The sequence below is a fragment of the Chenopodium album genome, chromosome 14, assembly GCF_948465745.1.
Source record: "Chenopodium album chromosome 14, dcCheAlbu1.1, whole genome shotgun sequence".
Classification (NCBI taxonomy): domain Eukaryota; kingdom Viridiplantae; phylum Streptophyta; class Magnoliopsida; order Caryophyllales; family Amaranthaceae; genus Chenopodium; species Chenopodium album.
In genome coordinates this window covers 53,755,159-53,780,202 of record NC_137847.1, presented here as the reverse complement: position 1 = coordinate 53,780,202, position 25,044 = coordinate 53,755,159, and the positions used below count along the sequence as shown (strand labels likewise).

The 25,044-nt window shown below is 36.8% G+C and overlaps 2 protein-coding genes and 2 pseudogenes across 2 annotated transcripts; 1 reads left to right on the top strand and 3 right to left on the bottom strand.

Annotated features, from left to right (window-relative positions):
* Positions 1–928: 928 nt before the first annotated feature.
* On the bottom strand, positions 929–3,873 carry LOC145579602 (tropinone reductase-like 3). The gene is made up of 7 exons (XM_081636838.1): positions 3,803–3,873; positions 2,771–2,916; positions 2,549–2,665; positions 2,061–2,195; positions 1,713–1,838; positions 1,451–1,552; positions 929–1,293 (listed from the first exon to the last, which is right to left on the bottom strand). The coding sequence occupies exons 2-7, from the start codon at positions 2,900–2,902 to the stop codon at positions 1,144–1,146; spliced, it is 762 nt and encodes a 253-aa protein (XP_081492964.1). The 5' UTR covers positions 2,903–2,916; positions 3,803–3,873; the 3' UTR covers positions 929–1,143.
* A 2,119-nt stretch (positions 3,874–5,992) lies between these two features.
* Positions 5,993–9,162, bottom strand: LOC145579601 (tropinone reductase-like 3). The gene is made up of 6 exons (XM_081636837.1): positions 8,870–9,162; positions 8,255–8,371; positions 7,513–7,647; positions 6,530–6,655; positions 6,316–6,417; positions 5,993–6,224 (listed from the first exon to the last, which is right to left on the bottom strand). The coding sequence occupies exons 1-6, from the start codon at positions 9,128–9,130 to the stop codon at positions 6,075–6,077; spliced, it is 891 nt and encodes a 296-aa protein (XP_081492963.1). The 5' UTR covers positions 9,131–9,162; the 3' UTR covers positions 5,993–6,074.
* Positions 9,163–11,691: 2,529 nt separating this feature from the next.
* LOC145578383 (putative receptor protein kinase ZmPK1) lies at positions 11,692–14,132 on the bottom strand (annotated as a pseudogene).
* A 3,201-nt stretch (positions 14,133–17,333) lies between these two features.
* Positions 17,334–24,669, top strand: LOC145578382 (G-type lectin S-receptor-like serine/threonine-protein kinase At1g34300; annotated as a pseudogene).
* The last annotated feature ends 375 nt before the right edge of the window (positions 24,670–25,044 follow it).

The following is a 25,044-nucleotide window of genomic DNA, read 5'->3' as shown; positions in this document are numbered from 1 at the left end:
GTGGAGTAAAGAGAGTAAAAGATATGTTGTCCGGTAGGATTATTGCTTTTCATTGCTTTTTCTAGAGGTTGATAAATTTAATCCACGGGTAGATTGTTGCTTACCATGTTTGTCTAGGGATGGTTGTGGAGTGGACTTTTTAATGTTTGTGTCTATTGACCTTCTTTCTTCTTATGATATTCCTTTGTAGCTTCTTTGTAACTCCCTTAGTTTTGTGGTTGTTTATGATACTTAATCACCTTCTTTATTTTGATTAACTTTATGTTGGAGGGGTTACTTTGATCTTCCATGCTTTGTTGGAGAATTTCAGAAACACGCTAGCTCAACAAAAATAGCTAAACAAAACTCTTTTTTTGGGTCTAAGATTATGTCACTCTAACCTCTTACCCTAAAATGCATTTGTATGAGAATGATGTGTTAACCTTAGGAAATGTACCGTAAAATACAATTGAGCATTCCAGTTACGTTTCAAGTCATTGAAGTTTATCACGACACACCGATTTTGATAATTTCGTTTTTCATATTTATTATTTTGTAGTTCTGAAAACACCGTATTTACAATATTCCGATCTTTAAATGCTAAATCTTGATCTTCTTGGTGCTCTCTAGTTCTTGCAAAAATGGTGAATATAGAAGCTATGAAGCTAAGTAGTATATAACAAAATAAACACACATTATAATAAAATCAAACATGGATACTCGAGTTTGAGCAACACAAAAAAGAATTAGACAACATTTAATTTGGCATCTCGTAGTTGTAACTAGGACAGTACATTTATTACATTACACACATATGTTTCCCAAAAAAAAAAAAAAAAAAAAAAAAAAAAAATTAGACACATATCATACAAGAGTAGAAGACTAGAACGTAACAAGGTTTGCCCCTCCACATATCTTGAACCTTTTCTTTTTCTTCCAAAAAAAAAAAAAAAAAAAAAATGAAAAATGAAAAATGTCATCCTCTACAAATATTTAAAATATGTTGATGTGTACGTTGATTAAATGAACATAACAAATATAATCTGGCTAGAGGTCAAGATTTGCAACCCTAACCTCTAAGATTTATTTCAAGCTCCATAAATTTTAAGGACTCAACGGAGAATAGACAGTATAGTGACTAGGAGGGGAGGTAAAAGCGGTAGCTTAGAGTCGAGTATGCATCCCTCCGGAGACCACTAAAGTTTCACCGGTGATGTATGAGGCCTCGTTCGAAGCTAGAAAGGCCGTAGCATCAGCTATATCTTTTGTACTTCCAAACCTTTTAAGTAGAATCCCTTCCTCGAAGATTTGCCTCTACAACGTTACAAGGAAAAAAAAAAAAAAATATTTAGCTTTAAGAAACAACAAAAATGTATATGATATATAAACTAAATTTGAGTTTCAACCATCAGCTTAAGTTTTACGCTATATCATCAGTATAAAAGCAAGCTGATTGCTCTGTAATACTTACAATTGGGTCGGACTTTGTGATGATTCCTGAGAAATGTGTAGGAACATAGCCTGGGGCAACACAGTTTACGCGAGTATTTGGCGCCATTTCTGCTGCTAGTGCCTAGAAATTGTACATGAACACGTACATGAGTGATAGTGGTCGTAATGGTAATGAATTTAAATGTAATTTTATTTGCAGCAAAGAAAAAAATCGAGGTACTCTATGACTATCTTTAGAGCCGGATGGATACAAGCATGATCGAAACAATAATTAGTCGTACCTTAGTAAGACCATGAAGGGCTGTCTTGGTGACTCCATACATAGTCATCAAAGGCATAGGCTGATAAGCAGTAATTGAGGAGATAAATATGATGGCCGACTCTTTTGTCAAATGGGGTGCAGCATCCTATCAAACAAATTAAATATAATCATCCATATATATTTCCCTTTAGCAAATTTAATTTACGTGTTACAACTTTAAATATCAATATACCCATATACTGATCTGAACATATGAATAGTGTAAAAAATCAAAATACTCTATACAAAGTTTTGTTTTTTGTATTTTTTTTTTTTTTGTGTGTGTGTGTGTAACACAATGTTGTTTTATATTTGTAACAAAATTTACCTGGAGAAGAAGTATAGGAGCTTTCACATTAACCTCCCATAACTTGTCAAGGGCAGATTCTTGGGTGTTTAAGATCGTGTCCGGTGTTGGATTAACAGCTGCATTTGATACAATCACGTCTATCTTCCCAAATTTCTGCAAACCAATAACAATCCATAATCAATTGTAATCAATAATTAGACACTAATAATCCAAACTAGTTAAGGTGTTGCATTGCATGCTACTCCCTCTGACTGATTGACACAGTCAAACTTAACACACATGCCAATGTACTGATTTGACTTTATATATATACTAGTACGGTGTATAATTTATTGGTTAAACGTTAGTAAAAAAACGATAGTCAAAGTTAGTAAATAAATAGTAAAAAAAAGTCAAATGTGCCACTTAATTAGGAATAGAACAAGTAGAATGTAGAATGAATAGCATAACACTCATCAAAACCTGTGATTATTTATTAACAAAAATATACGAAGTAATTAATTAACCTGAATAGTTAGGTCTATCATATTTTTCCTCTGTTCTGCATTGGAGACGTGACAAACAACGCCTAAAACGTTAATTCCTTTGTTACTTAGCATCTCTACTGCTTCATCCACATTTTTCTGCAAGAATTTGAACAACAGTACATTAATCAAATATTAATCCAGTCGATAAAGATAGCACAAATTAATCGATACAAACAAATATTTTATGCAAGAACAACCAACCTGTTTGCGAGAAGAGATGACAACAGAAGCTCCTTCCATCCCAAGGCGTTCAGCAATGCATAAGCCAATACCTTGAGTTGATGCTGTGATTATAGCCACCTTACCAATGTATCTCTTTCCAATCTTTTCCATTTTTCCTTCAATAACTACCATTTTGTTACATTAATTAGCGAATATATGGAGGGAGTACGTACATTTAGTTGGTATGTATGAGTGCATCTCAGCGCATAGTTGCTATGTATTTACAAAGCGTATAGGAGGGCAAAAATGTATACTTGGCAAGTTACTGGAAAAAAGTATTTACTGTGGTACATTATAATGTACCATTATGTATGTATAATGTATCATTAAAGTATAAGTTGTCTTAATTGTACTTTTTGTGAATTATTATGCATGTTGTGTGGCACTTTTTACCATCTATAGGTTGGATATTTTACCCTTAAATACTTACCATCTGTCACCTATTATGCATATAGTGGTATATTTTTCCATCCTATAGGTTTGTTAACAAATAGCAGCTATGCACTAAAGATTAACCGATATATTTATTACGTGCTAAAAAGTTACATTACAAAAGACATAAGCCTGAAATACAATATTAATTAGCATTTCGCTAGCATGTATGTGGTACTTATGTACCAACAAGAGTTGACTCAAGTGGTAAATAACTTGATGTCGCTTAAAGGAGGTCTTATCGGGTTCGAAAAACTCTTGTTGGGAGACTCACCCACCATAAGCCAGGTGTGCAACCCGGGTTGAATCCGAATGTAGTCAGAGCTAGGCTCTGATGAACCGGGTAGGCATTTTAAATTAAAAAAAAAAAAGTATGTGGTACTTATATGCTAGTCAAATTGTGTATAGTTTTATCCATACATACATCAACTTAAGAGATGAATTCACACATATAACATTACATACTCTCTTATATGCCATTACGTAAGATGTACGGACTAATATATAAAGACAAGTTTATCTCGGAAATAAAATAGCCTCATGATATGATCAAAGAGAACAATGGAATAGATGGCTTACCTTAACTTAGTAGCAAGACTCTACAATAGTGTATGTAATTGATTTATTTTTGTTATCTCTACCTTTAATTTCTCTCTTACTGAAATTATGTTAACTCTTATTTTTAGTCTTTGCTTTTATACTAACACTAAAACTCTAAAAGTTTTACACTTTGTTTTGCTTTCCTCCTATTTTTCTATGAGCGCTCATTTTATATCTGCCTCACTATTTTAATCTTTGTTTCTTTTCTCTTGTATTTTGACGGTTTGACCCACCAATATGTTATGCTTTGATCCGCAACCAATATGTTTGTTATTTCTGTGGTCCAATACCAAGTAATTAAACATCACAAGTCAAATTTGATTTGAAGAACTACTCGTAATTATTTTAGGAATTAAAAATTGAGGGCGGTATAATTACACATTATATACGGTTTAGGTATCCGGTTTGTTACACATACAATGTCAAGTTACTTCCAACTTGCGGGCTTCGAATTTATGTGCACTTCACATTTTAATATATGGTCATGAAATTTTTAATGATGATTTACGACCTGTTCTGATTTACTGAAATAAGTTGAATTGAAGTGAACTGAATATTTTATGAGAGAAGGAAATTAAGAACTGAATTGAATTGAAAATAAGTTGAAGAGAACAGACTCTTAGTGCAACATGAGTTTTATGAAGGTTTATTATGTGATTAACTAATCATTATTAGGGCTCTTCCTTACTTTGTTTTACTCCATTATGATTTGTTTTGGCTTTGCTTGATTTACCACGACATGTACACATGATGCGACTCCATTTAATAGATTTGTCTTGCAAAAGCATAGCTGTTTTTGCCTGAGAATTTCGGTAATCTGATCGGAACAAGGCCAACTGCCTCAGGGTTCTTTATGTGAAAGCCCCTCCAATAGTTAAGTCAGTAAATGATGTTAGAGAGAATTCATTACTTCATAATCATAAGAGTTATAACAGGTTTGTAGTGACATCTATGTAGGCACTTCTACTTATGGGTAGAGATATCAATTTGGGTGTTGGATCGGGTTCGGTGAGGTCGTGTCGGGTCGGTGGGTTAATTTTTAAAGTTGAGTCATGCTAAATTATTGTATCTACACAATTCGAAATTTAAATCGGATATATTTCGGATAGAATCGGGTGTGGTTTTGATACCTTACTAATGGGTTGTATAGGTATACTCCCTTTGTCCCTATTTTTTTAGCCACATTTGGCTATTTACATTCTCAACTCATAGCTCCTATATATTTACAAAACATATAGGAGGACAAAAATGTAAATTTGGCAAGCTTTTGGAAAAAGCTAACTCTATAGTGGTACATTATAATGTATCACTATGCATGTATAATGTACTATTAAAGTATAAGTTGTCTAAATAGTACTTTTTGTGTACTATTATGCATATAGTGATATTTTTTACCATCCTATAGGTTAAATATTTTCCTCCAAAATACTCCCTCCGTGTTTTTTTAAGTGACATACTTTCCTTAAACAACCGTTTTTTTTTAAGTGACACACTTCCTCTTTTAGAAATTCCTTACATTTTAATAATATATCTTCACCCCACTATTTCTTACTTTATCATTTCTCACTCCTTTTATGGTCCCCACTTCCTCTCACATTCTTTTACTTTATCATTTCTCACTCCTCCAACCTACCCCACTAACATCTTATTTTATTAAAGCCAATAAAATCTCCTAAAACTACGTGTCGGTCAAAGTGTGTCACTTAAAAAAACACGGAGGGAGTACTTACCACCTATCACCTATTATACATGTAATGGGTACATTTTTCATCATATATGTTTGCTAAATCAATAGGAGATATGTGCTAAGGGTTAACCCTCTTGTTGTAGGAGAAGGCCACTCTCACCTTAAGCAGCAAGAGGCTGAAGAAACTTAGGTACAAAATAATATATCTAGGATGTACTGAACTGTCTGAACAACCGCTTCTCATCTGCTGTATCCGAATATTTCTGAACAGCCACTCTTGTATACAGCCATTGTTAAGATTGTTGGGGAACAAAGACGGCACTCTCTCATAACATCTCTTGTATTCATAAACCATGCTCTTTTAGACCCTTTATTTAGGTGGCGGAATTCCTAACAGCTCATGTGAGGGAATTTCTCTGGGGTTACTGTGAGCTCTGATTTCCCCTGGCCTCAATAACTATAAGACTATTCTAGACGCAAAATCATGAAAGATTACAATAAACATTTGGATTTATTAATCTTGTCTCAAATGCTGTGCAAACAAAAAGGTGTGTTGAAATGTAATTAAAGGCGGGATGGAGTGCCTCCGGCAACCACCAATGTTTCTCCAGTGATATAAGAGGCATCATCAGAAGCAAGAAAGGCAGTTGCAGCTGCCATATCCTCTGTGGTTCCAAGTCGATTAAGTAGTGCCTTCTCTTCAATAGCTTTCCTCTGACATAATAGTTTCCACATAACATTAACTACCATTTCAAGGCTGTGTACAATATAAATTCTGGTGAAAGTGTGTTAGAATGACACTTACAATTGAATCATTGCTTGTGAGGAAATCAGCAAAGCGGGTAGGTACAAAACCAGGGGCAACACAGTTGACACGAGTTTTTGGGGCCATCTCAGCTGCCAATGCCTACTCAAGAACAGGGGAGTATGATATGAATCATATACTTTGTATTGTGGAATTTCAAAAAGTTTTACATACAAAATAAATGGCAACAAGATTGTAGACTTGATACTAGTACCTTTGTAAGTCCAAGAAGAGCTGTTTTTGTCACTCCGTACATAGCCATACATGATGGAGGCTGATAAGCAGTTATTGATGAGATGAAAACAACTGAAGAGCCGTTGGTCAAATGGGGTGCAGCATCCTAAAAAGGAGACATAAATCACTATCCATGAAGGTTGGAAGCAGTTAAGCACAGCAAATGTGAAGTAAAAACTCAATGATCCAGGGGATTAGGGAGACGGGGGTGGGGAGACAAATCATTAGAAAACACAATTCAATGAAAAATTATTACTTGGGCTTGTCAATTACTTTCCACTATCCTAATGTTGAAAAATAGGTACTTAACAGAAGTGGAAGTCATGCTTGTACACATAAAACCAAACTGCAGAAAACTGAATAAATGGCTACTCGTATGATAGATGATATCATGTGATTGTGAGTATGTGACTACCAACATTCAAGAATCCTTGGAATTTGGTTATCCATAGGAAGCAACACTTGAAGAAAAAGGCTGTCTAATCTTATAAAAAGGCACATCAGAAAGAGAATCATAGTGAACAAATTCAAGTAGAAACTGCTTCATTGGGAAGGCCACTAGCCCACTTCATATTGCCATGCTTTCGACGATTCCCATTGGCAAATTTTTAATATAGCAATTGACCTTTTTTGAAGGAGGGTAAAGGAATTGGGAAAATTTGTAGCACTAGATATTTTGAAAAAGTGATGCAGAGAGCAAAGAATATGCCAGAAACTTAAGCCTCCTCAGAAGAGACAATTAAGTTAAGTAACGTATGCTAGAACAGTATCGGATTTCCAATTAAACCCATGAGTATTGGGGAAAAATAGATATAACACAACTATAAAAAGAGTGGATATAAAGAGTGGATTTTTAATTTCATGTTATATCCTTAATTATGACTTGTGAGATGTTTTGATGACTAGAGAACTAATTTCAGATAGAGGGAGCAATATGCTACTCCAGCTTCTTACAGAAATTACCTTGAGAAGGAGTATAGAAGCTTTGACATTGATTTCCCATAACTTGTCTAGGACAGATTCTGGTACATCTAAAATCGGATCCACAGTAGGATTAGCTGCGGCATTAGATACAACCACGTCAATTTTCCCGTATTTCTGCAAGCAAGAAAGCACTTTCTGTGAGCACACCAGGAAAGCAGTTTACACAAAACAACAAATACTACTCCGTAGTATAGAATGCCATTGAAAACTTTTTAAAATAAAGAAGGAAAGCAAGCATTTCAGAAAGTTGTGATGAAAGTTTAAGTTATTTCTAGTAGATATTCTCACAAGCAAGCAAGTCACTCCTTAAAAAGCTTATGCCTTTAGAGATTAGAGAACATGTAAATGATAACAGAATAACATCAGGAGTTCCCTAGTTCATTTTCAAGCTAAAATTCTGAGAATTTTACTATCGATCTATTTCAATTGCACAACATTATCTCACAGTCAGGATTACATTTTGGGGTAATATAGACACATTCATCAATCTCGAACAACATTTCAGGATCAAATAGGTACGGAGTAAAAATTTGAATTAGCTGCACTAATTTACCCCGAAATACTTAATAAAATATCAGCAAAACCCATCAATCCATCATAGTGCATAATCAACAACCATGATTCATTCTATAATTAGAAAAAAAAAAAAAATCATAAAATCAATGTTAACATAGAAATCATCGAAAAAACAAAAACAAAATCAAGGTGATAAAATAGGCACCTTTATAGTTTCATCTATCAAATTCTTCCTTTGTTGAGCATTTGAGACATGGCATGCAACACCGAAAACATCAATCCCTTTACCCTTTAGCTTCTCAACTGCTTCATCCACATTTTTCTGCAACAACCCAAATCAAAATTTAAATCAAATGAACCCACTCAACAATTTCAAGCTAAAAAATTAAGAACTACAAAAAATCATCAAATTTGATCAAATCCAGATGTAATTAAAAGACAAACTTTCACTACAAACCAATTTTGGAAGCTCAAATCAAAATCAAATAAACCCATCTACAATTTCAAGCTAAAATAATCAAGAACTACAAATTTAGCTTAAATTCATCAAATTTAATATACCCAGATGAAATTCAAAGACAAAACTCCACAATAAAAAATAAATTATCAAAATTTCAAACCCAAATCAAAAACCAAACGAACCCACTTTCAATTTCAAGCTAAAAAACCCCAAGAACTACAGAATTTCGCATAAATTCAGCAAAATTGATTAGACCCAGATGAAATTAAGAGAAAAATTTCCACACAAAATTCAAACCCAAATGAAAATCAAACGATTCCAATATCAATTCCAATTCAAAATTGGAGAGAATTGAGTAACCTGTTTACGAGAAGAAATAACAAGAGAAGCTCCTTCTAAGCCGAGTCGTTCAGCGATGCTAAATCCAATTCCTTGAGTAGAAGCTGTAACAATGGCTACCTTTCCTGTGAATCTTTTGGCAAAAATCACCATTGTATCTTTAATGTTTGGTGATCGATCAGAAATTGGGAGGTTTGCTCTGTGAATCAAAAGGGGTTTTTTAATTTCTTCAATTAATGTTGAGAGCCCTACTCTATTTTGTGGTGGACCCCGTTGAGCCATCGTAGTTATTTTTGGTGATCACTTAACAATTCTTAGCTAGGGGTGTTCAAAAAAACCCGACCCGCTTGTCCCGTCCCGATGACCCGACGACCCGCAAAATACCCGACGGGTAATTAGAGTTTTTTTATCCAATTTTCTGGGCCGGGTACCCGACCCGCTAAAATTCTCGGGTCACGGGTCGGGACATGGGCCGCTTGTTAACTCAAACGGGTACCCGACTACCCGCTAGTACCTGAAACTTTAAAAAAATTCTGAAATATTATGGGCTTCTGTACAACTATTCCATAGTTTAGGCCCTAAATGTTAGGGTTTCAATTTTAGCTCTTCATTTAAATACTCCTTCATGCTTGCCGCAGCCACTCTCACTTCAGACACTTTTTATTTTCTTTTTTCTTGTTTTGAAATATCTTAAATCCATCTTCATCCTAATAATTTTCTCTTTCCTCCTTGTCTCATGCTTATTCTATGACTATGAGACAAAATTTGAAACAAAATAAATGGAGTAACCTTCTTGATAAGCAAAAAGACTCATCCAAGCAGGCCATATCCATCGATTTACAATCATTATTACTCGTAGACGGAGCTCCCAAGGTTGCTGCTAAGCTGATTTGCAAACTCTAAGTCATCATCTTTCTTTTGTATACCATTTATATTATACTTGTCAAATGCTTTCAAGCATCTTTTGTTCTAAACTTCTATTGCTCAAGTATTTTATACTAATGGAAATTATAATTGCTTCTGTATTTAAATTGTTTATGTTGTGGAAAATTACTCTATGTATTTGGACTTGGTATAGCTTCAATCGATGTTTGGGAAATAGGTTAATATAAAAAAAATAACTCAGTGAAGTTTTTTGATTAATTTTTTTTCAGGTTTTAAATTCGGGTACCCTAAGACCCGACCCGAGAAAACGGGTACCCGACAACCGGGTACCCGAGTTATTCGGGTCGGGACATGGGCCGACTTTTTAACTACCCGAGAAACCGGGTACCCGCATTTTCGGGTACCCGAAATCCCGGGTACCCGGATTTGAACACCCCTATTCTTAGCTTCAGTCAAATTAAGGAGCTTTTCTCCTTCAATTTTCGTTTTCCCACCCTTCAACTTTTTGTATTGATAATTTTTTTTTTTTTGAGGAATCTTGTATTGATAATTTGATAATCACTATGATTATTTTATTTATTTATTTTGAAAGGACTTTTTATTTCTTTATTTTAGGTCACAAGTAGCATTTTTTTTTGTTTTGTTTTGTTATTATTTCATAAAATATGTCCCACTACCTACCATAATAAGGTATTGTCTTATAATTGTTAGTAGACTAATAAGTAGTCAATATTTTGTAAAAAAAAAAAAAAAAAGTAGTCAATAAACGAATTATTATTATTATTATTATTATTATTGGTTATTGGGTAAAAAGTGGAAAGAAAGAAATAATAAAAAATTAAAAAAAAATAAAAATGTAGTATGTCTATCCATCTATGTCATACGTGGGAAAGATGGAGTCATTATTGCAAGATTCCAGGCAAAATAGAAACCTACATTTCGGTGCAAGGTTTCGTATGACAGAGTCGTTACAAAATTCGACTCTCTTGTTTTGGCTCCGGAACTCTTAGGAGGTAGTTATACTTTTCGATCCCTAGGAGTGGAGTTGTGTCACGGGTTTTTTGTTCAGCAACAACATGCTTTCACAACATCCACTACAAATTTGATTCGGTGTTCGTGCAAGTTTTGGTTCCCTTTGTTAGTTTCATCTTGCACTCTCGGTCCTTCTCGCGGGTTTTGGTTCAGTTGGCAACTCTGGGTCCAGATAAAGGTTTTGGTAAGAAGCTTTTGGTTGCTTCATGATATTTGGTATGTTGCAAAGCTTTTCTGGTCTTCTCATTCACTTCAGGTTTCCTCTACTGGTAAGTGGCATACCCCGTATGTGGGTTAGTTTGGGTGTATCGATTCCGCCACAGTACACAAGGTTTTTCTTAAAGTGTGTGTGTGTTCAACTAGGTGTATTTGGTTGTCTTTAGTTTCTTTGTTTAGTTCACTTAGATTGTAATTTGTTATTTATTTATGAAGTACTCTTTGTCTAAAAAAAAAAAAAAAAATTCCAAGCAAAAACCCAACAAAAAAAAGACTATATTAGTTGAAGGGATTGCAAAAATTTCGATCTTTTGGATATGTTGAATTTTACTAATCCCTAATTGTATCCAAAGGAGGGACTACAAATGCTATCAATGAAATTGACATGTGAAACTCTGTATATTTTACACTATATATATACTAAAAGTAATTAACAATGCAAATTACATAAAATATAAGAAAATAATAAAGATTGGATTGAAAACAATTAACCAGAGTGGTCAAGGTCAACGAACTATTATAGGGACTAATATAGGTTTGGCAACCCTTGTTGTTCACATGAATCATTGATTAAAAAAATGAATCTGAAATACACTTGAACATACAACAATCTATAGTTATATGCTTATATCATTACAAACAACTGCTAACATTGTCTTGAACATAACACAGTACATCATACATGATACTCCGTAATATCTAGCTAAATATCACTCTGTAATACTTAAAGGTTCTATGACATCAGCTTCATCTACACATTCTGCAAGAAATTGAACAACTGATTCCATTGTTGGCCTCTTATTCCTGTCATCCTCAACACATAAAAGCCCTATCTCAATCAAATCATTTTAGCAGCTTGATTCTTCCTGAATTTCCCTTCCAATCTCGGATCCATAAAGTCCATCATCCACGAGTCCTCGTCCTCATCTCCTTCTTGCATCTTTCTCTTCATTGATCTCGCGAAAGTCTTCAGTTCCGGTGTCTCTTCATCATCATGATCATAGCCTGTCATACAGCTCGACATTCGAACACCTCGTACGAGCTCTAGGATCACTACTCCGTAGCTGTAAACATCAACTTTTGCTGTAAGAGGAAGGTTTGTTGTCCATTCAGGAGCCATATAACCTTTTGTGCCTCGGATTTTAGACAATTCGGACAAACCATCACCACCGCGTTGACACAACTTTGCTAGGCCAAAGTCCGAGATTTTAGGCTCAAACTCGGTGTCTAGGAGTATGTTTTCGGGCTTAACATCACAATGGATTACCCATTCGAGGCACTCGTGATGAAGGTATGCCAAGCCTTTCGCCGTGCCTAAGGCAACTTTGAACCTTCTATCCCATTCGAGGAGGAAATCGTTGGAGGTCGAGAACAAATGTTTGTTTAAGGATCCATTTTCGACATACTCAGACTAATAGTCTGTTTTTCCCTTGAGAACAAAATCCCCACATTCGAGCTAAGTTCATATGGTTGATCCGACCAAATGTGCTTACTTCAGCCCAAAATTCTTCCTCACCTTGGACGATGTTCTCTAATTTCTTCACGGCTACAACTCGAGCATCGGTCAAAACACCCTTGTAAACAGCTCCAAATCCTCCTCTTCCTAGAACTTGCTTGAACTTGTTTGTTGCTTTTTTGAGCTCGTTATAGCTAAAGCTTCTAAATTGACTAGAAATAGTCCGATAACCTTCCTCCAAAGAAGCTGAAATTCCATGTTTCCTAAATAGAAAACACCAACTTGCAACAAGTATTATCATCTCAATTACTCCAATCACCCCTAAAAATGAGTATACATACACCCACTTAAAGTTGTGCTTCGAGACATCATAGTACGTATTAGGCAATGGTACTATCCTCGGCCCCTTACCTCCACACTCCAATCGCGATGCATTAAGGACAACTTTGGGCTCTAATAATGGTTGTGACCTTATTGGCATCCTTATATGCAAGCTATCTTTGGCACGTAATCCATTGAAAAGAGCTCCTTTTGTTAAACACCTCATTGCCCCCTTAAAAATATATTTAAAAGCTTGACAACGGTAGTCCCTTAAACAAAGATTTTTACATTTTATGTAAGTAACGTTTTCGGTAGCATTAAGATCGAAGCCATAGTAATCGACATTGGGTACCTCAACGAAATGAGAGTCGTGACTACTCCTATCGAATTTAGGCCTACACCCTTTGCTCCAATCCCTCGAACTAATGGGCTCGAAATGAGGTGGACATGAACATTTTGGTTGAGGTGTATAAATACAAATACCATTCCTACCACATAGACCATGGATGTTACATTGTTTGACAATAGCTTGCCATGTTACAAACCATAAACCCGACGATGTGTTCAAGCTATATAGCCTCAAATTCCCATCATAATCCATTGTTAACCTTCTTTTAACCCCTAAACCCGAATCGGAAGCACTAAATTTAAGCATTTCACTAGAAACAAAGGTGCCTTCATCATTAAAACTTGCAACCCTAGTGCTATTGTAATTTGTTCTACCATTTTGAAAAACATTAAAATCAGGACTAGGCCAATGTAAACTAGAAATTTCAGGACCATCATATGTCATTTTTAAGGAATTGTCATTATCAAAAAAGAAACTATAATACCCAGAAGAAAACTCTAAGGGTGAAATTCGAGATATCAATTTATTGTTCTTAGTAAAAGGTTGATTAGGGAGCAAAGTATCAGTAGGAAAATCAAAGCTTTGCCAAGAGATTTTACCACTTTTGTCCCTAAGGACAAGGTTCCCGGAGTCGAGTAGCTCGGCTCGGTTAACGTTTGTTGAGGAAGTGTTTGTTTCCCATACGTTTGAGCCATCAAGATCAGTCAAGACCAAGGCACCATCTTTCCTTAGGGTGATCCTCGGCCATTGACGGGTTTATCTCGATTAGCCGTCCAAACAACGGTTTTTTGGTCATCCTTTGAGTTGGTGTACCAAATTGAGAAATAATAGGCATGGGTGGTTTTATTGAAAGTGTAGAAGCCACAAGTGAAGGTTTTGTCATGGGAAATAAGGAAGCTCGAAACCGCGTTTTCCACGTCTAAGGAAGAGCCCTTAGGAAGAAGGTTTGAGCTAGAAGATGATAATGCTAAAACAAAGAAAAATGAGCTAAGAAAAAGGAAGAAGATGAGAGTTTGGGTTGTCATAGTGATTAATAAAAAGTATGTACGTTAGCATAAATAATTGTTGCATGTTAAGATGTTATGTTACAATTTATAAGGAATTAGGAGGGGTAGTGAATTAGGGAAGATCTCAAGAATAGACTACTTAAACTAGCTAAATCATCGTGGTCCATACTCAAGGCTAAAGCTAAGTACGGATGTCAAAGAAATGATACATGTAACATGCATTAGACGTATATGATGGGTCTGGCATGCATAGTCGTTCTCTAATTGATGATTCCATACTCCTTTTGTCCCCTAAAATTTGACCTTTTATTGTTTTCGAGTCAAGTTTTAAACACATATATGTCTAATTTCAAATTTTTTAAAAAATGAAAAATTGATGTTATAAAAGTAGACACTAGTATGCATAATGAATTAGAGACACTAATATGCATAAATGGTCCATATGAAGTATATTATTATCTTCCACCTTTTCTCATTATTTCACTAACTTTCATAGGAGTATTGGAGTATATATTTATCATTAGCTTATACTATTTTTATTATTTGTTAAGCTGATTTGAGGTTGGACACAATACTAATCATACAATATTGCATATGTAATCATTAATTAATCATCATCAAAAAGGTTAATGTAAATAGTTGCATTTTTTACCCCAAATTGTCATCGGTAAGACATTGCAATAATTTTTATACCAATCTGACTACATACTATTTGTCCTTGTTATTGCACACGAGAAGTTATGATACAACCAATTCAATAGCTATAAATTTTGTTATAAAGTAGATAGATAGATAGATAGATAGATAGATAGATAGATACATAGATACTTAAATACGTTCTATAAGTTTTATGTCAATCATAGTACAATAATTGGGCAAGTCTTGTGTGGTTTCATTGAAAGTGTATGTAGAAGCAATAACAAGCTAAGTGATGAAGGACTTGTCAAGGAAAATAAGAAAGTTTGCAACCGCGTTTTGGACGTAAGAATTGAAGAAGTAATGATCAGGGGTTGGATTTTCATGGCGAGAGACGCTATTTAGCTATAATAAGTAAATTAGTAAATTAATAATACGTACTTTGCCTGATTTGAGCATACATTGTTGATTGTTGCATGTTATTGCATAATAATAGCTAGTGTGTGAAGCATTGACTACGTTACTTAAGTTGTGAAATGTGAATATGCACCGCGTGGTCTGTGGTCTGGACTCACTTCTCTAGAAAGCGTACGTACGTAGTTATGTATCTCATTACCTCTAAGCCCTAATTTAACGAAGGTGTGGTCGACAATTCATGTTTAATAGATAATGAAGGGGTGGTTATGTTGAGAATTTTGAATAAATTTAAAGTTATTTGCGATACTTAAAATCAAAATAAAAAGTACATACATCTAATGTTATCAATTGTTGAGAATAATGGAGTAACACAATCAATAAGTAGACTTAAACTCATCCAACCCTAATGACCATGATATGGTGTAATCGAAGGCTTACTACTTGAAGCATAGGATAGTATGCTCAGCTCTTGCCAATGGCGCATGATGCTCTACTCCGTCCCGTTGTGATTTATGATCATGAATTGTAACATGCAAGTACGTAGTACAGGGATCAAACGAGTGTACTTAGTGTGAACTCTCCTCTCTTTAAAGACAATACTCTATATTATTTGGAAATTGATTTTAGCACACCATTAATTGATTTTGGCACACCCCTATGTAATTAAGAGAGTATAGAAAATTGTGCTCTCACATAAAAAGGGGTGTTAAAATCATTTGTGATGTGCCAAAATCATTTCCCATATTATCTGTTGGGAAACTTGTTGTATATGTAGCTTTGCACTAGGATGCATTTGTATTGTTTTTCAAATTTAGGGTTTTCTTTTTTCTTTCCTTCACTTCTACATGTACTAGTCATTTACACAAAAAGGGTAAAGAAGAGACATGGTTTTTCCAAGGCTTTACAGTATGTACATGAGAAGTTAAGGCACCAACATCGCAATCAATTAATTTGGTCATAAAATGTGTATGGATTGTTGCATACGGAGTAATGTTATAGGTCAATCAGAGTACATTAGTTCAATATTTTGCTTCAAGTAAAAAATTGTACAACTTGATCAAAGCATTTCTTTGGTAATTTACACCAATATTACGCATTTACGCGGATACTCTATTACATGCATCATGAATGCTGATAAATAAACTAGCAAGTAAGTAAATGACCATTATTGACTGATTCAAATATAGAGCTTAACTTTGGTAGAAAAGGGTGCATTGATTACTTTTACAAATGCTTCAGCTTTAACCACTAGATCAAGGTCTCATTGTTAAATACACTTTACACGAAGCATTAACTTTCTGCACTTTATCACATTGTGTATAATACCATACTACATGCTACGGAGTATATACGAAGAATAAATTTGCTACTCGTAATTGCATAGAAAGACCTAAAATCAGTTGAATAATTCTCTACACCCTAAACAAAAGACTTTGAAAAGTCTAAATAGAAAACGTGTAGAACAGGGCCTGTAGTCCCATCAATTACTTCTTGTTATGCCTTATTCAACACTCCCTTCACTCCTTGTCAAAAAAAAAAAAAAAAAGGAAAAATAAAATCCCTTGACTCTTTTTTATTTACCCCATTAAGATTTTGTTAAATTTTTAAAGTTACAAACCACTCCAAATAGGTTTTAAGTTACTCTAAGACTGATTAATGGATACCTTAAACCTATTACCATACAATGTCTAGGTGTACACAAAATATTTGAAGGAGAGCACTATATTATCTGAAAATATAATCAAATATAAGCATCATAATTGTTATAGGCCTTTTAATTATTGTTTAACTATAGTAAAGTACATAATATACTACGTACTATCTTGTAATTAAGATCCATTTGGCCTAACAATAGTTTATCCATGTTAAACAAATTTTTAAAAGATAATTTTTACTTCTTATAACTAGCTCAGTATATAATTATGTTTACATTGGAGGCATTACTCACCCCGCTATCTAATCCCCAAACTCAAATTCCGACGTACTAATCTAGTCGTCGCACATTCAAGGTTCATGCACAAATTATTTTTAAGTCAATGAAGTCAACTCTTTCCCTCAACCAAAGAATACAAATCTCCACAGTGGCCTATAAAACAAAATAACACAATCTCATCCTATCATCTCATTAATTCCTCATTTTCCTAATTACCATTATATTCCATTAAAATGTCACTCTCTTTTTTCATTTTCATAATAATTCCTCTGCTTTCATTTTCCTCTGTTCAATCTATCTCCTCTTTCTCCATCTCAAACTCCCCACGGCATCCTTCTCAGAATCAAACCCTTCTCTCCCCTAGCTCGGCTTTTGCAGCCGGTTTTCGACATTTCCCCGGTTCTTCCAACCTATATACATTCTGATAGATATTATATTTAGGATAATATTTGTCGCAGATTAGGATAGATTTAATGTATATTTTATATCCTTATCGTACTAGGTTTCCTAACGTGATTAGGCCTAGCGATTGTAAACTCTATATAATGAATCAATGGTACACACTCCAATCTTGAGGAGTTTTCCCAAAATCTAACATGGTATCACAGCCTTAGTTTTTCGATCTAGCTTCCGCAATTTTTTATTTTTTTATTATTCAATCCCTTCATAGTTCCTTTTTTTAAGTTGATTAATCACATTATATTTCTCTTTTCTTCCCACGATTTGCCCACCAAGTCAGTACTCTTGCTGCATTACTTTTAGGCAAATCACTTTATCTTTTACTTTTAGGCAACTTGATAATATTTGATTAATCAGCTACCATTCTTAGTCTGCTACATCATGACGAAGGATACTCCGCCTCCATCTACTGAGTTTCACCCTACACTTTCCGTCACTAATATCAAGAATTGTGTTCCCCTAATTCTTGATCGGGAATCTGTTAGATACTCAAACTGGGAGGAATTGTTTTGCACTCATGCTGAGGCTTATAATGTACTCGATCACATCGATACAAAGACCACAAAACCTACGGATATTTCTGAAACTTTGTGGAAACGACTCGACGCGATCGTAAGACAATGGATATACGGAACTATTTCATCGGATCTTCTTGACACCATCCTTTGCAAAGGGGACACTGCACAACAGGTTTGGGATAAACTCAAGAACATCTTCCAGGACAACAAAACCACCAGGGCCCTTTACCTAGAAAACCAGTTCAATGATCTCCACTTGTCCGCTTTCTCTGATGTTTCTTCCTATTGCAAGCAACTTAGGAGTTTGAAAGATCAACTAGCAAACGTTGATCAACCTATTTCGGACCAAAAACTTGTTCTACGCCTCATTGCAGGTCTCCGTAATACGGACTATGACACGGTGGCGGCAATATTGGCTCAGACGGAACCTTTACCGTCCTTTGAATCTGCCCGATCCCGACTACTACTCGAGGAAACTAGGTGCTCCAGTGATAAAGGCACGCAATCCTCTATTTTTGTGGCTCAACAATCTTCCTCAACCCCTCCCGGAAATTCAACACAACAACAACAACGGGCACCGGCCACTGGTGGCGGTGGTGGCAGAGGACGCGGTCGGGGCGGAAAGAATGGTGGCAAGGGACGTGGTCGCGGCGCCACACCTAGCCAGCAGCAGCAGAACACGCAACAACAAGGATGTCAACCTCAACAGCAGAACACGCAGGCCCCTTCTAATGTTCAAAATTGGGCCAATCAGCCTCAATGGCCCAACTTCAACCAGCCTTATTGGCCACACGGCTGGGCAATACCCCCTGCACCTTTCCCTACGTCTGGACAGTACCAACAAAGGTCCAGTTTTAATCGTGGACCACCTCAACAAGCTTACACAATGGGGTCATCCAATTACGGGCCTCCTATGTCTCCAACGGAGTTTAACAGTGCTTATTCCTCCATGACTCTCCCAAATCCGGACAACGGATGGTACATGGACTCCGGAGCTACGTCTCATATGACAAATAATACCGGTACACTTCTACCCCTTTTTAATTTAAGCACTCATAATCATATTTTAGTAGGTAATGGTCACCGCATTCCAATAACGGGTTATGGTCATACCACCCTCCCTAACAATAATTCCCTTAGCCTTAAAAATGTTCTACTTGCACCTCAAATTATTAAAAATTTAATTTCTGTCCGTAAATTTACTTCTGATAATAAGGTGTCTATAGAATTTGACCCTAATGGTTTTACTGTGAAGGATCTTCGCACGGGGAGGGTAATAACGAGATGCAATAGCACCGGAGACCTCTATCCAGTCACCTCAAGCTCACCAAGCACTTGCCTAGCCACTACTCTCACTGCAGTCACCCCATGGCATGATCGTTTAGGACATCCAGGAGCCTCTTCTTTAAGTTTTCTTAGGAGCAATAATTTAATTTCTTGTAATAAGGAACATGATTCCTCTTTTTGCAATTCTTGTCAAATAGGAAAACATGTTAGACTACCTTTTTATGATTCAAATAATAATACTTTCACTGCTTTTGACATTATTCATGCCGATTTATGGACTTCTCCTATTCGAAGTATTAATGGTCACAAATACTATTTAGTACTTCTCGATGATTTCACTCATTATGTGTGGGCCATACCCCTTGCTTATAAATCTAAAGCCTACCAATCTTTCATTCATTTTAGACAATATGTGCAAACACAATTCGAACGGCCTATTAAATCCTTTCAAAGTGATCATGGTCGAGAATTTGACAATGATCCATTTAAAAAGTTTTGTGTTGATAATGGTTTGGTTTTTCGATTTTCTTGTCCCCACACATCATCACAAAATGGGAAAGCCGAACGTATGATTCGAACAATAAATAATGTCAAGCGCACCTTGTTATTTCATGCCTCATTGCCCCCTTCTTATTGGTCACATGCTCTTGAGACGGCCATATATCTTCTTAATATTCTACCAACCAAATCTCTTAAGCAAATGACCCCGGATCAAGCTTTGTTTCGTAGAAACCCATCATATGACCACTTACGGGTTTTTGGTTGTCTATGTTTTCCTAATCTTTCGGCAACTGCTCCTAATAAACTTGCTCCTAGATCCACTCCTTGCGTATTTTTGGAGTACCCCTCCAACCATCGTGGCTATAAATGTTTGGACCTTGCAACCCGCAAAATAATCATCTCACGTCACGTCACCTTTGATGAGTCTACTTTTCCCTTTAAAAATTTGGAACATTACACTTTAAAGGAGTATGACTTTTTGGGATTTGATGAGAATTCCCCACTTTTGACTCACCATTTCTTACGCATCCAATCCCCTAAGGCCCACGTGCATCCAAGCCCAACCCCAAATGCACATCAAGCCCACACCCCACCAACTTCACCATCCCACAATTCTGCACAGCAGAATAGTCCGCAAGGGACTTGCGGCCCTTCCTCATCAGCCGCAGCCACCTTGCGGACCCCACTGCCCCACCATCTCTCGGCCACCACCCCGGCCCAGTCAACCACAACATATTCCCCGCCACCCTTGCGTGGCATACCGCCCATACAACCAACTCGGCCACCACCTCCTTCTCCCCAAGTCACCCGTAGTCAACGGGGTATTTTTAAGCCTAACCCGAAATATTGTAACCTCACCGTTCAACCTTCGGGTCCCCATCATTATAAATCACCCCTTCCAAAGTCCTATAAACAAGCTTTAAATGACCATAATTGGAATGCGGCGATGAATGATGAGTATAGTGCTTTAATTAAAACAGGGACATGGGAATTGGTGCCTAGGCCTGCGGGGGTGAATATTGTTAGCTGTATGTGGCTCTTTAAGCATAAGTACAAGTCTAATGGTGACCTTGAAAGGCACAAAGCTCGTCTTGTATGTGATGGCAGGTCGTAGGAAATTGGTGTGGATTGTGATGAGATGTTCAGTCCGGTAGTTAAACCGGCCACTATTCGCACTGTTCTCAGCTTAGCTATGGCTAAAAAGTGGTCGATACATCAATTAGATGTCAAAAATGCCTTTTTACATGGTGATTTGCAGGAAACTGTTTACATGCATCAACCCCCGGGATTTATCGATCGGAGTGCTCCTTCTCATGTTTGCCGACTCCGAAAGGCTCTATATGGTTTGAAACAAGCTCCTAGAGCTTGGTACCAGCGTTTTGCAAATTTTCTGATCAAATTGGGTTTTGTCATTGCTAAGAGTGACAACTCTCTTTTTACTTTCCGGCAGGGTGATGATATGACATATTTGCTTCTATATGTTGACGATATTATTTTAGCTACCTCATCTGACAGGTTGCGTACAGGGATTATATCTCAGTTGCAAACTGAGTTTCCTATGTCTGACTTGGGGCCTCTGAGTTATTTTTTAGGGATTGCAGTGACCCGAAAATCTTCTTATTTGCTACTTTCACAGGAAAAGTATGCACAGGAGATTTTAGAGCGTGCAGGTATGGCCTCTTGTAAACCTGCAGCCACTCCAGTTGATACTAAGTCCAAACTTAGTGCAGTTGCAGGACCACCTTTTCGGGATCCTACTTTGTATCGCAGTTTAGCAGGTGCTCTTCAGTATCTCACTTTTACCAGGCCAGATATCTCTTATGCGGTACAACAGGTGTGTCTTTTTATGCATGATCCCCGGGAACCTCATTATGAGGCATTGAAACGCATTCTGCGTTATGTTCAGGGTACCATTGATCACGGCTTACATTTATATCCTACTGCTTCTCATCGCTTGATTACTTACACTGACGCTGACTGGGGAGGTTGTCCCGATACCCGGCGTTCCACTTCGGGCTATTGTTGTTTTCTTGGGGACAACCTCGTGTCTTGGTCATCTAAGCGTCAACATACCTTGTCTAAGTCGAGTGCAGAAGCTGAATATCGAGGTGTCGCAAATGTTGTCTCTGAGGCGTGTTGGCTTCGTAATCTTTTACTTGAGTTACATTGTCCTCTACGGCAGGCTACTATTGTTTATTGTGATAATGTTAGTGCTATCTACCTTTCTGGCAACCCGGTACAACACCAACGCACCAAACATGTGGAGATGGATATTCATTTTGTTCGAGAAAAGGTTGCTTTGGAGCAAGTTCGGGTTCTCCATGTTCCTTCTAGATATCAGTTTGCGGACATTTTCACTAAAGGCCTACCACGAGAGTTATTTCTGGATTTCAGATCCAGTCTTAGCGTACGACCTCCTCCTGCTACGACTGCGGGGGTGTGATAGATATTATATTTAGGATAATATTTGTCGCAGATTAGGATAGATTTAATGTATATTTTATATCCTTATCGTACTAGGTTTCCTAACGTGATTAGGCCTAGCGATTGTAAACTCTATATAATGAATCAATGGTACACACTCCAATCTTGTGGAGTTTTCCCAAAATCTAACACATTTTCAATTTGGTACCACAACATATCTGATCAAACCATAGTTTGGTCTGCCAACTGGGGTATCCCTGTTCAAGCAACGGCTTCCTTGATCATCACTTCTAATGGTCAGCTTCGGCTAACCAACGGCTCTTCTAGGCCCACAATCTGGTCAACCCCAACTTCGGTGAACTCGAACTCCACCGGATTGTTTCTCAGGGATGATGGGAATTTGGTGTTTGGTTCTTGGCAGAGTTTTGATTACCCAACTGATACTTTTCTTCCTAATCAAACGCTAAATACAAGTATTGTTTTAAAATCTAAAAATGGGAAGTTTAGTCTTACCGGGTTGAAAAACTTGGTTTTTAATGGGTCGGATAGTTATTGGTCTCTTACAAATCGGCTTTTGAGTTTTGGGTTTGATGGGCGGGTTGTAACAGATGGAAACCCGATTTACTCGGCGGATTTTGGGAAGAATCGAATTCGGATGCTCACATTAGGAAATGATGGGAACCTTCGGATCCTTACTTTTAGCCCGAAAAAGGGGATATGGATCCCTGTTTGGGAGGCATTGCTAGAGATTTGTCAAGTACACGGTTTATGTGGACCGGGTTATATTTGTTATGGTGATGGGTCAACTTTATCGGGTTACGAATGTGTATGCCCACCCGGGTATATGAGAAGCCCTACTTCAGACTCGTGTGTGATCAAGACTCCCAACCTTGATCTTGAGAGAAGCAAATTTTTGCGTCTTGATTATGTTCACTATTCGGGTGGGTCGAATCAAACAAATTTAATGACATTTAGCTTTACTAATTTTTCTTCCATGTGTTTAGATAATCACAAATGCCTCGGGTTTGGGTTTAAGTATGATGGGTCGGGCTATTGCGTACTCCAACTTGACAAGTTATTGAATGGCTATTAGTTCCCCGATACGGAAATGCTTAGGGTGTCCAACTCCGAACCCGATAAAAGTAATTTCACGGGTATGTCGGAGTTACTCAACACCACATGCCCGACCCGTATTAGTTTACCGAACCCGTCTAGAGAGTCCAACAACACAACTTTGAATATCATAATGGTAAGTATCATTTTCACTTCTGAGATTGCTAGTGGAGTGCTCTTATTTTGGGCCTTTTTGAAGAGGTATGTGAAGTATAGAGATATGGCCCAAACACTTAGGCTTGGGCTACTTCCAACAACTGGGCCCAAAAGGTTTACTTATGCTGAGATTAAATCAGCAACAAAAGATTTCTTCGAGGAAAATGTTATAGGAAAGGGTGGCTTTAGTGATGTTTACATAGGGAAGTTGCAAGATGGTCGTCCGGTGGCTGTTAAGTGCTTGAAAAATGTCAAGGGTGGCGATTCGGAGTTTTGGGCCGAGGTGACTATCATAGCACGTATGCACCATCTCAATTTGGTTCGTTTATGGGGCTTTTGTAACGAAAAGGGCCGAAGGATTTTGGTCTTTGAACATGTCCCAAATGGGTCACTGGCTAAATTTCTCTTTAGATCGAACCATAATGGGAGGAATGATGGGAATAACGACCATGAGATTGATTCGACGTCGAGCCTTGAGCAAAGGCTCATGCTCGATTGGAATATCAGGTATAGGATTGCCATTGGGGTGGCAAGGGCTATTGCATACTTACATGAAGAGTGTTTGGAGTGGGTGTTACATTGCGACATCAAGCCTGAGAACATACTCTTAGGGGATGATTTTTGCCCAAAGGTTGCTGATTTTGGCCTATCAAAGCTTAAGAAGAAGGAGGAACTAGTGACTATGTCAAGAGTCCGTGGCACACGAGGCTACTTAGCGCCTGAATGGTATAACCGTCTTGGTACGAGTGTCACCTCAAAGGTTGATGTTTACAGTTTCGGAATGGTATTACTAGAAATTGTAACCGGGAAAAGAAACATGATTCAAGGGCCTTCCGTCGATAATATCTATAGTCATGAATGGTATTTTCCCAAGTGGGCATTCGAAATGGCAATCGAAGAAGGAAATATGGAGGAAATATTGGACCGTCAAATAAAACACTCTTACGATGATAAGGTGCACTTTCAATTGATCGATCGAATGGTGAAAACGGCTTTATGGTGTGTTCAAGAGAAACCCGAGGCGAGACCGTCTATGGGAAAGGTGGCTAAAATGCTTGAAGGCACAGTAGAGATCATGGAACCACCTAAGCCAACGATGTACTATTTGTGATACGATAAATAACTAGCTAGCAATTATATCTAATTAAAGTTTCAGTCGATATTTAGTGTAAGCTCGAAATCCGTTTTCAATTTATACATGTATGGAAATGTTTCTTGTATATTTTATACAAAGTTTTAAAACCATCTAGGAAACAAGTTCTTACGTAATATTTATCTTCCATTAAAAAAAAAAAAGTCCTATTTATCAAGAATATGTATACTACTGACAATTCAAGTTCATTTTTTAGACATGTATAATATAGCTAGATGAGTACTTTGTATATCTTGAGTTTCATATGCGATATTTTTGTAACAAAATATCCAAATAAAACCATTAGTATGCAATGGAAAATTCAGAGCACTTTGTATATCTTAAGTTTCGAAC

Excerpts from the sequence above, each read along its gene's own strand:
- LOC145579602 (XM_081636838.1), bottom strand. The coding sequence starts at position 2,902 with ATGGAAAAGATTGGAAAGAGATACATTGGTAAGGTGGCTATAATCACA. Across the intron at positions 2,666-2,770 it reads TCATCTCTTCTCGCAAACAG|AAAAATGTGGATGAAGCAGT; the intron begins GTTGGTTGTTCT and ends AAATTCTTGCAG. Across the intron at positions 1,839-2,060 it reads CTCCTATACTTCTTCTCCAG|GATGCTGCACCCCATTTGAC; the intron begins GTAAATTTTGTT and ends TTTGTTTGATAG.
- LOC145579601 (XM_081636837.1), bottom strand. The coding sequence starts at position 9,130 with ATGGCTCAACGGGGTCCACCACAAAATAGAGTAGGGCTCTCAACATTA. Across the intron at positions 6,656-7,512 it reads CTTCTATACTCCTTCTCAAG|GATGCTGCACCCCATTTGAC; the intron begins GTAATTTCTGTA and ends TCTCCTTTTTAG. Across the intron at positions 6,418-6,529 it reads CTCTTCTTGGACTTACAAAG|GCATTGGCAGCTGAGATGGC; the intron begins GTACTAGTATCA and ends GTTCTTGAGTAG.